The 15,486-nt window shown below is 40.8% G+C and overlaps 1 protein-coding gene across 1 annotated transcript; it reads right to left on the bottom strand.

Annotated features, from left to right (window-relative positions):
* Window positions 1-2,093: 2,093 nt before the first annotated feature.
* On the bottom strand, window positions 2,094-5,510 carry LOC121705910 (retinal cone rhodopsin-sensitive cGMP 3',5'-cyclic phosphodiesterase subunit gamma-like). The gene is made up of 4 exons (XM_042087237.1): window positions 5,422-5,510; window positions 3,596-3,750; window positions 3,310-3,350; window positions 2,094-3,097 (listed from the first exon to the last, which is right to left on the bottom strand). Exons 2-4 carry the CDS (start codon window positions 3,733-3,735, stop codon window positions 3,021-3,023), a joined length of 258 nt encoding a protein of 85 aa, XP_041943171.1. The 5' UTR covers window positions 3,736-3,750; window positions 5,422-5,510; the 3' UTR covers window positions 2,094-3,020.
* Window positions 5,511-15,486: the final 9,976 nt, after the last annotated feature.

The raw sequence follows: 15,486 nt of genomic DNA on the forward strand, positions 1-15,486 counted from the left end.
GTGTGTGTGTGTGTAAGTGAGCTTTTAAGCCTGCTTCATACATTCTTTGCACAAGTTCCTACAGGCCTAGGTTTGCATGCACTTAGCAAGGAGGGAGAAGTGAAATACATTACATTACATTACATTACATTTGGCTGACGCATTTTTAGCCAAAGCGACTAACAACATGGTAAACAGTTTTAAAGCAATTCTCAACAATTTTTGGACAATTTAAAAAAACGCTAGAGTACAAATCCATAAAACATATCCCCATGTTTTCCTCCACAGCCATGAAAAACATTCCTGTGCTTGGCAAAAAGCAACAATTACCAGACAGTGGTCATATATCTGAACAATAAATGTTAGAAGATTCAACACGGTATGTAATGTAGTAACACTTGTAGGTGTGGGTTAGGGCATAGGATAGGTTCTGGGGTATATTCTTGCACAATCCTCCTAATGGTGTGTAATGGGGAAAAATGGGATGTTGCGAAACCAAGTGATGCATCACACTGGTGTCATGCTGTGACGGAAAGTTTTCTACACATCAGGAAACATAACAGATCCATTACACTATCAGAGGATCATTGGCTCTGTTGTGATTAGAACACTATGGTAACAGTGGTTTAGAGCGCAATGCTAAAATGGAGAAAAGAGGCTTAGAGGAGACAGGTGAACTACTTAGTTAGAGTAGGGGAGCCAAAACATATTTATGAATGTAAGAATGTAGATTCAAGAGCACCTGATACTAAACTCATAAACTCACAATGTAGAGTTCTAAGGGGCTTTGTTTTATTTTAGCTAGGGCTGGGACAACGTCGACGCAAAATATGAGCGTCGATTCGTCAAGCATAACGTGTGCTGCTAAATATTTTTAATTTTACACCTTCAGTGTTTTCCATACGTTGACTAATCTGTGGCTGGGCACCACGAAATCAAAACCGGCCACCACACATTGATGTTCTATGTTGTAGGCCTAGGCATACTATTTAAATTAAAGATAAGATAAAATAATTTCATTGAGCTGCACTTTTTACTCACAGAGCCTTTCCTCGCCCCGCCTGCTCTCTCTCGTAACGAGCCCGCTGCTCCTCCTCTGCATGTGCATTTAACAAAATATTCACGATTGTTAAAGGATTGTTGTTGCCACATAGAAGCACTGCATAGAACACAATGGGCTAAATTGCTATTAAATCCGCTTAGCATCGTGACCATGCTGTGCAAATTTGATCAAAACTGCTGCATTAAAGTTAAAGTAAACTCTGCTAAGGTCTTATCACAACATAGTACATTGAGGAGACTAAACTAAGTTAAATTGCAGTATGCAATCAAGCAGTATCTCAAAGCTAACGTTAGAATACTGTTTGGATGTGAAGTTTAGCATGCTTACTTGCAGCTGCTTGTATTCGTTACTCATGCAGGGCTCATTTTATTGACTCTGAATGTTTGCAAAATCCCGATGTAAATGGAAAAGTGTTTTCCAAAACTCAAAAGTGCTTGTCCAAAGGAGAAGTACGAACCGTTATTTGAACTAACTACGTTATGAATTGCATCCACACATCAGCAGCCTTTTAACTGTGTTAATGTTAATTGCAAGGATTCCCACACGAACGTAAAATGACAGGCACTCAATTAGACATACACTACTGAACTTTATTGAATGCTACATCTGACTAAGAATGCATTACTTTGCACTTGTATAGTCTTTTATTTTGGAATCTTAAGAGCAATAAACATATATTGCAATGTTAAAGAATTCATGTTTATTCATTCAGATATGTAAATAAACATGTATAAGTTGCTATTAGTAAATTAATGGGAAGATAATCGATAATCGAATCGGACTGAAAAAATTAATCATTAGATTAATCGATGCATCGAAAAAATAATCGCTACATTAATCGTTTAAAAAATAATCGTTTATCCCAGCCCTAATTTTAGCCCTTTTTTGGCAATTTGATGGTGTTGGAACTTCACTTTGAATAATGCAATCTTGCCATAAGTAGTTGTCATTGAAGTGTTGGGAGGCATTAGTGAAGGTGTGTATCTGATGTGATATATCCCATTGGTCAGGTGCCCCCAGTGATTCTAAATGACCAAGCAAAGACAGGGTGTACTGAAAATATAAAGTTTTAATGATTCTAACCGCATATACAATGGACCTTCACATTTAACAAAATAAATGTGTCGCATTTTATTGCCAGCTGAGTAGGATGAACGACTGACGGGAGGGGGAGGCAGGACAGGTGCTGGGCGGCCGGGCAGTCGGGTGGTTGGGCGGGCGGTGAGCAAACAAAAAAACTGCAAAGGGTTCTGCTGCTGCATTGTAGTTTTCTTTCCCAAAGCATTGCAGACCCTCGTTGTAAAAACACCACTTATGTTCAAAACACAATGCAAAAGCTACAAGATAATGAAGTATGAAAAGAGCAGGACCACAGAGGGAGGAGAGGGAAGGGGTAGAGGTGAGTGAGGGAGAGAAGGAGAGAGGGAAGGAGGGAAGGAGGAAGGGAGGGAAGGAGAGAGGGAAGTAGGGAGGGAAGGACATATTGCCTTTTGGTATAAGGGTCACACTTATGGGTTACATCCTCCTACTCCTAGAAGCACATACATCCCAGTTATGAGATATTTGTTTTAGACTTGACTAATATATTTATATACATCGCTTTGTGTCTAGAGAGAGTGGAGGGTGGAAGTCGAGGTAGACTATCTTATGGAGTGCTGATTTCAGAGAGAGGGGGTGATCACATAGTCATTATGTCTCAAGTCCATCAAATATAAAGTATTATTATATAATAATAATAAAAAAAATAATGCCATTTATATGTGTGTGCTCTTAAAAAGCCACTGCTCAGCAGGCCCGGGTCTTCAGGCTGGGAGGCATGACTGTGGCAGCAGCACACATGATGCAAAGATCGCGAGAGAGGAGGGTGTGGGGAGGTGGAGGGGAGGGGAAGGGGAGGTGGAGGGGAGGGCAGAGGACCAAGCTATACATGGGGGTGTGGTCAAAGGCGGAGAGTGGGTGGAAGGCGGGGCAGGCAGGTTTAGATGATGCCGTATTTGGCCAAGTCGCTGAGCTCCATGTCCCCGAAAGCCTCCCATGGGCAGACCACTGTGAAGTCTGTACAAAAAGAGAGAGAGAAAGAAGGGGCAAGAGTGAGATGTGCATTAGTCATTGGTGTACCGCTAACGCTACTTCAGGCTACTGTGTGTGTATCGTTGATTGATGTCAACTCTGTTTATGCAGGTCTGTGTGTGCATGCAAGGGTGAGTGGCTACACAGTGCTTTCACTACATTCTCAATGGTTCAGGGAGCTTTAAGGGAGTACATACCTGTGCCAAGACCCTCCATTCCGGGGATGTCATCACCAAATCTGTTAAAGAGGAGACAACAACATGATTTCCATGCCTTCTGTGAGTGTAGCATTGTCTGTTACTATTTATCTGTGCTGTTACTGTTTATCTCTCAGAGTGACTGAAGGATGTGTGTTTGTGTGTGTGTGTGTGTGTGTGTGTGTGTCAGGGTGTGTTGAGTGTGAGTGTGTGTGTGTGTCTGTGTGTGTGTGTAAGTGTGTGTTGTGTATGTGTGTGTGTGTCAGTGTGTGTCTGAGAGCCGTACCCCTTCTGTCCAGGCTTGGGGGCCTTGCTCTTGAAGGTACGGGTTGCCCTCTGCTTGAACTTGGGTGGTCCCTTCTTGGGTGTTGTGGGGCCGTTGGCTCCAGCAGGGGTGGACAGGGCGCTTCCTGCAGGTGCACTCATCTCTGCTGTTGTTTTCTGGGACAGACAAAAGGCACACCACTGAATACACTGATACACAAACTCCTGCTACAGTCTCTGGTGCTTTATTGGGATCTCCTCTCCTCTCCCCCTCTCTTATCCTTTTAGCTGAATAGCCACTCCTCTGATCATTCCCTCACTGTCCACCTATTTCTTTGATCCTTCCATCCGGTGTCTCCTTCTCTCTGTCCTCTCGGCGTTGTCCTCTTTGTGTTAATCCCAAGCCAGGCTTTCTTTCCTCTCTGCTAATCAGGATTAAGGCAGCTTTGGCTAATCACAGAGATTAGTGCTGATTTCATCCAGTAGCCGCTTTGATTAATTGCCCTTTCGAATTCCAAAGATTGACAGTGTGTCAGCAGGGATTGCACGGACAGGACTGACCAGCGCACCACTTCTATGTCCTTCCTGAGGGACACTGTTGTCCTTGTGTATTTTCTCTTTTGAGTTTTTTTCTCCAGGTTTATGTCAAATGGAGAAACAGTCCTCAGAGAAATGTTCCCCTTATTCCATCCATCCACCTCCATATCATTTCTCTCAGAAACTGCCATTCACCTAATAAGTCTCTTAGACCTTGGCTGAAATAGCAAATTGACCACACCTTAATCGTCAAGCCCTTCATACCTATTAGATTATTCCACAAAGTTCTAAAAAGGGGTACAGTAAGAGGATTGTTTACAGCATGGCATTGTCGAGTGTTGGCAAGCACAAATCAAAGACCTCTGGCACGGTTCAGGGATTGAGGCAGATGTCAATTAGCGTATTGAGAACAGCAGGGGCACGCCTCTTAATGCGATTAGTCTCTTCCCAGACTTCCAAACAAGCGCCTGTACTCACTGTCTCTGTCTTCCTCTATTTCCCTGAGACGTTGACGTCTTCTAATCCTCTCCCCCCACCCACTTCCCTGAAATATGTCATCTCATTAAAGTAATGGTGCATCAGAGAAAGCAGGCCTGTTATGCAACCTCACACTCAAACTTGTTTTTGCTCCCTTCCCTAGCACAGGCCTACATGTCAGTTGACTACATTGCATTCTAGAAGGTGTTGGAGACATGCATGAACAGCATAAACAGGGTGATCTGTCTAGTATAAAGCTAGACTGGCTAAAGCTGGCTTGACTGCTTGACATCTGTTGCCTGCAGTGATCCTAGAGGAGAGCGCTGTACTGCCCTGTAAGTGACCTGATTGGAACATATGCCGTGGTTGCACTTTGACATCTGACCACTTGAGGCTTACTCACACTGTGAATGTTTGTCCTGCACAGTAGTTTGGCTTGATTGATTGATCTGAACCTCATTGCTGTTTGCTGTCTGTTTAATGCCAGGCTACACTGGCATTTTCTATTACTTTCAGGTGCTTTCTAGGCCATTTAGCTCAGATGCTGATAGACTATGCTTGCACAGTTTGAAAGGTTTACATTGCTCCTACCTGTTATTCCACCGGTTTTTATCACTTATTTTACTATTTCACTATTCAATGCAACTAGCAATGTTCTCAAGCTTAACAGTCAGTTCACAGGTGCACAAGTCTTTCTCAATCTCACATAAAAGTGAAGTGCAATTGCAATGTTTTACAAACTCAGATTAAACCATTTTCTAATTCTACAGCTCTTCTGTCTACATTCCACTTCTATGTGATCGTAGAGAAATGAAGGAGAGAATTGGGGCTCACCTGTGTCTGCTAGCGTCAGCAGCGACTTCTCTGTGTGTGTGTGTCTCTCTCACTCTCCCTCTGTCTCTTGGGAGCTGGTGGCTGTGGTGATATCCGAGTGCTGAAGGATCCTCTGCCCTCCTCTTTTATACTCAACGTTCTAATCCCTCAATCTCCTCTTTTCTAAGTATGTGACGGCTGAAGGTAAGTCAGCACCATCCCCTACCTGGACGCCTTGCCTGGCATCCTCCATTGATGGGGTGGGGTGGGGTGGGGTGGGGGGTTGGAAGGCAGAGAAAAGTACAGACACATGAAGATGTCCCTGGAGTCTGTCTTTAATTGACTTAAGGCTGCTTTAGTTGTTAGTGAGGCTGTGTTAGCCGCAGGTTGCTGGCCCGAGGTTGATGGGGGTGCCGCGCGTGTGCCTGCAGGGTCTAATTTCGCATCCATGTGAGCTGTCTCCCTGTCTGCCTTTCCACTGTATACGTGCTCGTGTTTTCACCTCTGCCTGTTGTTTCCGTCTTTCTCTGCTGACAGATATACAGTATGCGACTTTTTAGATGCATTTTCCAATGAGCCATTACATGTTGAAGGTTCTAGATTGTTAATTTAAAAGGACCAGGCCTTGAACATGTTGTGGAATGGGTATCACTTGCGCTCTAGCCCCTCAGTGCTCATGGAACAGGTCCACAGAATCAGCAGCAGGTCCTGGCGCACACAAATAACTTTTTTAAGACTTTGATAGATGCAAATGACTAATGTTTTGACTAATGTTTTGACATCTTCCTCAGAGTCAAAGAACATGTTAAGCATGTTGTCTTGAATTTCTCTGTCTCTTTTAGGATTAAGGTATGAGGGAGGTTGCTGCAGGAACACTTTAATAAAGGCATATGGTGCAAGAACACCTATTCTATTAATAAATTAATTGTGATTTATGAATGTCTATTTGCCTACTAGTTAACTGATTTCATTTTCCTTAGCTTGCTAAAGTGAATAGCCTGGGTGGAACAGTTCTCTTTAAAAAGGGCTAACAAGTGAGTTTCGCCCACTGCGGTCTTCTGATGAGCGTCTGCTGTGTCGACCATCCATTCCTCGTTGGTGGAATGAGTTGCCTATAGTGTTCTGCATTCTTGTGATAGTTTTGGGGATTTCAAGAAAGACTCACTTTGCACCTAATTAATTTATTCTCTTGCAGAGTTGTGGTTTGTATGTTTATGGTTTACATTTTGTTTGCAGTATTGATATTTGATATTCTTACTGATATTTTCATTATTATTATTACTATTATCTTTATTGTAGGCATATCAACTTTATTTGAAACTATTATTTATAACTAATCTATTGGTCATATGCTGTAAGCTGCTTTGGACAAAAGTGTCAAATACCAACCATAAAAATTACCTATTATTGCTTTAGACATCTTTCAATTACCAATGTGTACAGAGATTTTAACAGTTTGTCTACATTTGCATTGTGGTTGTACATTGTGTTTTTTATGTGCTTATACAGTCACTGTTTTCAGTACTTTTAAACTTTATTTTATGTTTTTGCTGCTTTGTCAATATGAAATCAAGAACAGTGTTGTAAAGATAAGAACATAGTTGGTTTATGTTAGTTTTGCCACAAACTCTTTAGTTCTGTTTTCTATTCTATTCTATTCTATTCTATTCTATTCTTTGTGTTTCTATTCTATTCTATTATTGTGTGTTCCTGTTAAGCATGGACCAGGCAGGGATGAGGTGACCCAAATCAACAGATCAGAAATGGACATTAAGGGAGCTGGCCTGGATTAGGAACCCAGGATGTATTTAGGACATTTTACACTAGTGAATTCTAAGCTAGTTCAGCAATGCATTTCAAGTGAATTACTGCCCAGTACTAGAAAATGTAACTGATAAACAGAATTATGATTTCCATAAATCATAAAACAGTGCTTCTTTCTTGCAAGCAGAATACATTTTAACTTGTTGTAATAAATCAAACAATGGAAAAATAAGGCTATTAATTGATTACCAATGTGTCTATTCCAGAACAAAAAAAACCCATAACATTTCTGGTTTCATTTTCTAGTAAATCTCTGGTTTCATGTTCCTAGAAAAACACTGACTCCTGGTTTTTGTTTCTTGAACTGGTTCAAAGACTTGGCAGCAAGCATGCTATAAGGAATGCCATAGAAACACATTATTAAGAATGAGTCCTAATGTTTACGTATCCTCTGGAGTTGTGATTTCCTATCTATTTAGGATAAAAAAAAAACATCTTACAATTTATTTATTTTCATTTATAGCATGTCCACTGTGGTGGACAAAGGGACCGTTTTAGTATGAAAAGGTAACCACAAAAATAGACAAAAATAAACAATTTATGCTTGTAGTGGTATTCAATGTTAAGGGTAAACTTAACCAAATCCTATGGAAAAGGTTATTTATTCTTCTAGATAATTTTATTTGGCTTTTTAACCGTTTTATTTATTTTTTCTGGATTGTTTGTTTCATTTTCATGTTTTTCTTTCATCTGTGATAATTCTTTTTTTTAGTCCTACTGTTCTTCCCCATCTTCTTGAGGCACAGGTTCATAGTCCTCATCTCTGTTTCAGTCACTCATCACCTGAGAGCTCCAAATCTGCCCCCCCCCCCCCAATCCATCCCATACAGAATTATCTCCTAAATTTCCCAAAAAAAACATAGTATTTTGGTCCTATTGTAATGGACATTCTTAAAGGCACTATTATTTCAAAATGTAAATAACTTCACTTCTTTCAAAGAAATGAAATATGATTCCTAACATTTTCATTAACAAGAACTTATATCACCATCATGTCTTATATCACAACATTTTTGAGAAAAAGAAAGAGGAGGTTCCCAGCAACCCAGCCAATCACATGATATATCATTAGAAAGGATGTCCTCTTTAAAACACCACAATAATTAAAAGAATACCTGAAAGAGGTAAAGGGGTATGTATCTACAACCTATGTCCACTACAGAGGATACGAGTCTATGGGTTGGGTCTCAGGAGGATAAAGAAGTAAACCATTACCAGACTCAAAATGCAAACAAAAAGATAATGATGATGATCATGTTCCTCTCCAAGCAAGTTCTCACTTTATTTTGCTGCTTTAATGTACATGACTGGGATGATTACATAATAATGTCTTTCTGTTTACCGCAGGTACTGGGGAAAATGTTGAAATGTTGTCATCCAATGATGTCACCTCATAGCAAAAGAGGTCAGAGTGGAGTTAGCGTGTCAGGCACCTGAACACCACCGACCCCTCCCCTTCCTCCGCTCTACCTGCCCCTCTGTGTCTGCGTGCTCTTGGACATAAGTCCCAAATTGGATTACACATGGAGTGAAGAATGAGGTCCTCGCTCTGAAACAACAGCTTACTGGTTTGTCTAAGAAACATTCGTCTGGCCACTGTCTGACATTTTTTTTCTTATTGTGCAATATGGTGGAGGCCAGGCCACTTTGGAACGACTTGCAAATAGATTTTTCTAGAACATTAGAGCTGTTTTAATGTAAGATACATGTTCTTACAAAATAGTGTTGTAAGAAATAAAGAAAAAATAAAGAAAGAATGTGTTTATTTGTATGTCAGTTTAAAAATGGTTGTCTTTAATTGGCTTTCCTATTCTCAATATGAGTTGTTTTGACCCTGCAGTTTATGTAGTGATGGATGCAAGCAAGGGGGCATGCGACAGTGTTTGGCTAGTAACCATGAATTCAGTGAATCTCAGGTCTGGCCATTTTACAGCCATGGCTGGTAACAGAGCATGCAGTTGCTCTCTTTACTTTGATCTAAATTATACCATAAAATAGGATGCTTGAACGTTTACACTGAACTTCTCTGTATTTTTCTTTCTCAATATAGTGAGAGGATGGCACCTCCTGTGCCCATGCCTGGCCTGAACATAAAGCATGTATACATTCAGACATGTTTATGTGCTCCATATATGTTTCTCTTCCCCTAAAATGTAGACCTCAAAGAGACAGTGGTTGCACTCCTAAGCCAACAAGCATGTGAAGGAGATGCATTCATAAAGTTGTCAGTGATTTGGTCTAGACAGGGTCTACAACGATATGTAAACACTCCTTGTGTTAGGAAGCACCCTGTTAATTTTAGGTATGGCTTCCACCATCAGACAGCATCAAATGGTTGTTTTATTAGATCTGCCGAAGGCCGCACTGGTCAGTTTTAAAAAGTGAAAGAAATTGTGAGTTGCTTAGATCTGTTGAGCAGTATGGATTAACTGCTCAAACATCTCTATCATCCAATTTACATAGAAGAATTAAAGAAAATTTATGATGCAGCTTTATTTTAATAGATCTCCAAAAATGATTACTGGCACTGGAAAAGGAGGATTACAAGTTGGCTTTACATTTCTATGGAAATGTTGCTAATGGGCTACCCTAAACTTTGAAAACAGATGGCAAGGGGTAAATACCAATTACTATACCATGTTACTTTAATTGCCTCAAAATGCTGTGTTGCGATAGTGTTTCCGGAAATACAAGCAGAGGCTCAGTACTGTAAGTGAAGTCACCGTTCCATTTAAGGAATGAAAATAAGAGACAAATTGGATGACTTCAAACGGAGCATAATATGTGTTGTTTCATGTACATGCTGCGGTCACCTACATAAAACATCCTCCTCCGGCGACTCACCTAGTGCCAGCTGATCTATAACTGAGCAACCTAAATACACTGCAGTGGGAGTTGAGCCTATTCAGTTCACTGAATGTGGACTTAAGGATTTAGAGCGAGATTTATGATGTCTTGTTCATCTTAAAACTGGGTTTGTAGTGCCAAGCTAAGCCACAGCTCTTGGGCCGATCTCAGCAACTAGGCCTAAACCCGGACGAGCCCTTTCTGGGTCTCCAGGTTACTCTCATTGCTGGTACAATCCGGCAGTACTCGAAAGGCCCAGCATGGCATACATTGCTTTGCAAGAATCCGCTTCAGCTAATCCATAGTCATGGAGCCTTTAAATCTCCAAGATTGACCTGTCACTTAAGGTCTTGACTGACTGAGTTGATGCCTCCATGATCTAGGTTAAGACTCTCACTCTACATTCTTCATGAACTCATCATATCTGCGTGGTCCAATCAGAAGTAAATGGAGAGGGAGAACATGAATCAAAGAGAGGTGTAGATGGTTTGCTTTTTACATGCACTACTATACTTACTGTATTTGTTTGTGTGGCATTTGGACAATCGTTTGAAAGGGCTTAGGGGCTTATGACTAAAAACATTTCAGACAGATTGTGTCAAAAGGTGATGATGTCATCAAACTCCAGGGGGAAAATATGAGAAACTCTTTGGTGTCAACTTGCTTACGGGTCATTCCACGTCAATTCAACCAGGGCCCACGCACTTAGGTCTCAAAAAATTCTGAAAAAAATACCAGGTGTACCTATGTTACCCAGGAGACACACTGTAAAATTACTCTTATGTAAGATCAAAACTTTCCAAGATACAGCCAGTTTTACAGGGGGAGGGGGGTGTCGATTTTGTTCGGCCTCTTTTTTTTGTCAAAGTTCACAAGCCCACAGCGCAAGAACTAAACCATGTAGAAGGCTCAAATTTTGCATGCTGGTACATAAATAGGAATAGTATGTAGCAAAATCGTCACGTTTGGTCTGGATAATCCTGCATGGTCATAGCTGTCCCTCAAAGTTGATACAAATTTTATTGGAGTTTTTGGATGGGCTCTGTTTAAGCCTTCAGAAGACATATTTGTACTCAACATAGGCTCTTGATTTATTTTCCTTACTGAGATAAGTAGAAACACTCTCACAAAAAACAATGAACAGAAAATAAATTCCTTCAGGGTCTGAACAGCAGACTTTGCAAGTCTAAAAAAATCATTTTGGTTCTCATTTTCAGAGCACCCAAACACCTTGTGGGAATATACAAAGATTTTTTTAATATTTTTTTCTTTATTCTCCATGATCTTTTCTTTTCAAAGACACCAATTTGACTTGTCTTATGCAAATCTTTCTTTTTCACTTTCCACCCTGAACATGGGCAAAATGCACCATTGACATCAATATGTTTTGTATAGAACCACCACAGGTTACTCTATACAACCACAGGTGGCAGTGTGGTGACTCTATATAAAACATATTGATGTCAATGGGGCATTTTGCCCATGTTCAGAGTGGAAAATAAAAAAGAAAGATTTGCATAAGACAAGTGAAATTGGTGTTTTCAAAAAGAAGGGATCATGGAGAATAAAGAAAAACATATTTAAAAAATCTTTGTGTATTCCCACAAGGTGTTTGGGTGCTCTGAAAATGATAACCAAAATGATTTTTCAGACTTCTGAGGTCTGCTGTTCAGACCCTGAAGGGATTTGTTTTCTGTTCATTGCTTTTTGTGAGAGTGTTTCTACTTATCTCAGTAAGGAAAATAAATCAAGAGCCTATGTTGAGTACAAATATGTCTTCTGAAGGCTTAAACAGAGCCCAGCCAAAAACTCCAATAAAATTTGTATCAACTTTGAGGGACAGCTATGACCATGCAGGATTATCCAGACCAAACGTGACGATTTTGCTACATACTATTCCTATTTATGTACCAGCATGCAAAATTTGAGCCTCCTACATGGTTTAGTTCTTGCGCTGTGGGCTTGTGAACTTTGACAAAAAAAAGAGGCCGAACAAAATCGACACCCCCCTCCCCCTGTAAAACTGGCTGTATCTTGGAAAGTATTGATCTTACATAACAGTAATTTTACAGTGTGTCTCCTGGGTAACATAGGTACACCTGGTAATTTTTTCAGAATTTTTTGAGACCTAAGTGCGTGGGCCCTGGTTGAACTGACGTGGAATGACCCTTACCTTATACTGACATAAACTCTTCATTGCTACACTGATCCTGCAGTTTTGTTTCTTAAGTCAGGGCTGTGGAATGCCAACCTAATGGCAGTGGCCATTCAGGTACAAATATTATAATTATGCGATCTGAGGCTTTAAACGTCTGAATCGTTAAAAGATTTGCATCTTTTGTTTGCCAAGACAGATAAATATTTCTCAAACAGATGTCAGATTTGTTTAACTACTCATTTTCTCTTTTGGCATTAGGTTTTTGTGTATTTTCACTCTGTTTTGTGGCTGTGCTGTGGGGTTTTCCCAACACTCCGCCAGGAGAGAAAGTGTAGGGTAGAAGTGCTTACCTTAAAACGCGACCACAAGGCAGCCAGAGGGCAGTTGGAGTGGTTTTCCACAAAAATAGCCAAAACACACCGCAGCAGCTGCAGACACTGTTTTTATTTTACCACTGAGAAATCATATGTTTTGTGATAAGACATTTTGTAAAAATCATTAATGACACCTAGATTCATGACCACTCAAAAGTCCTAAGTAGAATAGTGATTCGACAATGTTAAGAACAGCTTTTTAAAAGAGAGGCCCACTGGTGAAATGAACCATCTCAAAATCCATTTTTGCTAGATGTAGTGTAGTTGTGTTCATGTAGAGTAAGAATCAGTATAAAAATCAGAGCTTGTTCAGAATAACCCTTCACCTGCTGAGTAGACCACATCCAAAGTGTTGGGCACTTGAGGCAGCATGCAATGTGAAACCCTTATATCTCATATCTGCAGTTACAGTAGCTTCTGTTTCTGTTGGTGTCATGTGATAGAGCATATGGGTGCTCTACCACTTATTTCTGTGGATCCTTGATGCGGAAATGCAGTAGTGCTCCCTAGATTCAGCATCTGCAGCCTATTCAACAAAGACAAGGATCTAAAACTCAAATCTGCAAGGTTCCATGAAGATTTCTGGCCTTTAGTCTTATACACATGACATATTTTAACTTTGGGGCCACGCCCCTGCATCAGGACAGTGTGTATTCACATGATGACTTAAATGTACAAACAAGAAAATTATTGAAGTTTCTAAATGTTACACAAGCACTATACTATAGTTATTTTTCTAATACAGACGGTTGCAAACTCATTTTCATGGTACAATGACTTACACTGGTTCAATGAATCATACAGTATGTCATTGCCATTGTGCCGGAATGCCTGGAACTAAGCAATGTGTCTTTAGCGTACCTTGCAAGAACAAGGCCTTTTTTGTCACTTTTGGCTTGCTGGGTGTCCCTTTGGGATAATTTTCCATTGTGCTGCGTAGTCCAATCGACTGTCATGAAGCCCAGCATTTTGGAAAGTGATGCTGAGGGTAAAAATGAAAGTAAAAATTAAGATTGAAAATTTAGCTGTGCAAATGAAAGTAGAAAGCATTATGCATTGCACATTGCCACTCAGAAGATAAGTCTCCTCTCCGAGCCCTCCGAGCTCTCCTTTGTATGGATATCATGCATATGCTAATCAGACAATATAATTTCTGTGTTTAGTTTAGTTTTGTCAAATCCTGCCATGATGTCCACTGCTATATATATATTTATCAGATTTCATTTGTTTCCATGGTAACAGTACTTTCAGGGTTATTTAAAATACATATTTTGGCTCATATTTCTGGGATGACCATGACTTCCACTATGAAATGGCTAATGAGAAGGCTGAAATCTAAGCGCATGGATGGTTTCATGTAAGCTGTAAGCGCAATAAAAACTGCCCTCTAAAATGGCTCCCAGTCTGGTACAGCACATCACCTACATGTCCCCTTTTTACCTACGCTTGTCCTTTTGACCATGATGATCTCCTGGAGGGAGCACAGACATCAAACCCCCCTTTAGGCTCATGACAAATACTTCAAGGCTTTAATTCCTGGACTCTGCATTCTGCAGCAACGTGTCAAAAGCCCCAGGAGACTTGGCAGATTTTGTGGTTCTGGTGGTGGCAGCAATCTGCATGCAGCCGAAGTTTTCAAGGTCATTCCAGTTCAGCCCGGTTCAGTGGAGGCCGTGTAAAGCACTGACAGCGCTGCAGTCGGAGACAATTCAAGATGAAATTGAGGTTGTCATTCCCTGGGAGGCTGCCTGAACTTGACCTTGGATTCACAGTTAAAAATACACTGGAAATGATAGGGAGAATGAGGGAAGACAGGCCAGGGAGACAGAAGAGACAGCAAGGAGGAGAAGAGGAGACAGTGAGAAGGATTCAGAGAGACATTCACTCCTGTGTGTGATGCTTGCACAGTGGCTTTTTGATGTGAACAGAAGAGCACCCCAGAAGAGTATAAGAATGAGTATGAGGTCTGTATAGACCCTTTCAACAAGGTAAACAAAAACAATGCTTGAACATTCTATTTGGGCCCCAATCTACTTCCTCTGCATTAAGATAACATATGGAATGTTAAAAAGGAAGTCTTGTCAACTATGATGCTGATAATGGAACTCTCTTGAAAGGGTCCATATGATGAGCTTTAGCTGTGAGTGCAATCACAAATCCTCTGAAACTGTCACTGTAAAGACTGAATGGGGAAAATTGCTCAGCCAATGCTACAGAGAGAGAGAGAGAGAAGGGGAGGGAGGGAGGTGTGAGGTCATCAGGATGGAAAGAGCGAGAAGCAAAAAGGTAGAGCAACCCTGAGCAGGTAATCTTGTCAGTCAATTAGATGGAGTTTCCCTGCTGGGTGCATATGTTAATAGGATCAGCCCAATCGAAGGCCTTGAGACAGGGGCCATGCAAGTGTGACGTGCTCCAAACAATGCACAGGGATTTAACACGCAGAAAGACGGAAGCGAGGTCCTGACGTCAGGGAAGCATGTACGTCAAAGGACAGGAGAGGAGTACACCGGATGCTCCTGGTGTCATGTTTGTGTTTGTGTGTGAGTTTAAAAATGGCCACTCATTCAGTAAGAGTAATTGTGTACGCGACTGTGCAGGGGTGTAAATCGATTTAATAGTTGTTGATAATGTCTACTATTTATGCAATCCTGGGCACTTTCAATGCTGCAGAAATGTTCTTGTATCCTTCTCCTTTACACAACCCTGTCTCGCAGGTATACGGACAATTCTTTTGACCTGGTTTTCACTCTGACATACATCATCAACTGTGAGACTTTATATAAAGAGATGTGTGCCTCTCCTAATAATGTCCAGTGAATTAATTTAGGCACAGGTGGACTCCAATCAAGTTGTAGAAGCATCTGAAGGACCAAATGGTGTAAA

The sequence above is a fragment of the Alosa sapidissima genome, chromosome 3 (genome assembly GCF_018492685.1).
Source record: "Alosa sapidissima isolate fAloSap1 chromosome 3, fAloSap1.pri, whole genome shotgun sequence".
NCBI lineage: Eukaryota > Metazoa > Chordata > Actinopteri > Clupeiformes > Clupeidae > Alosa > Alosa sapidissima.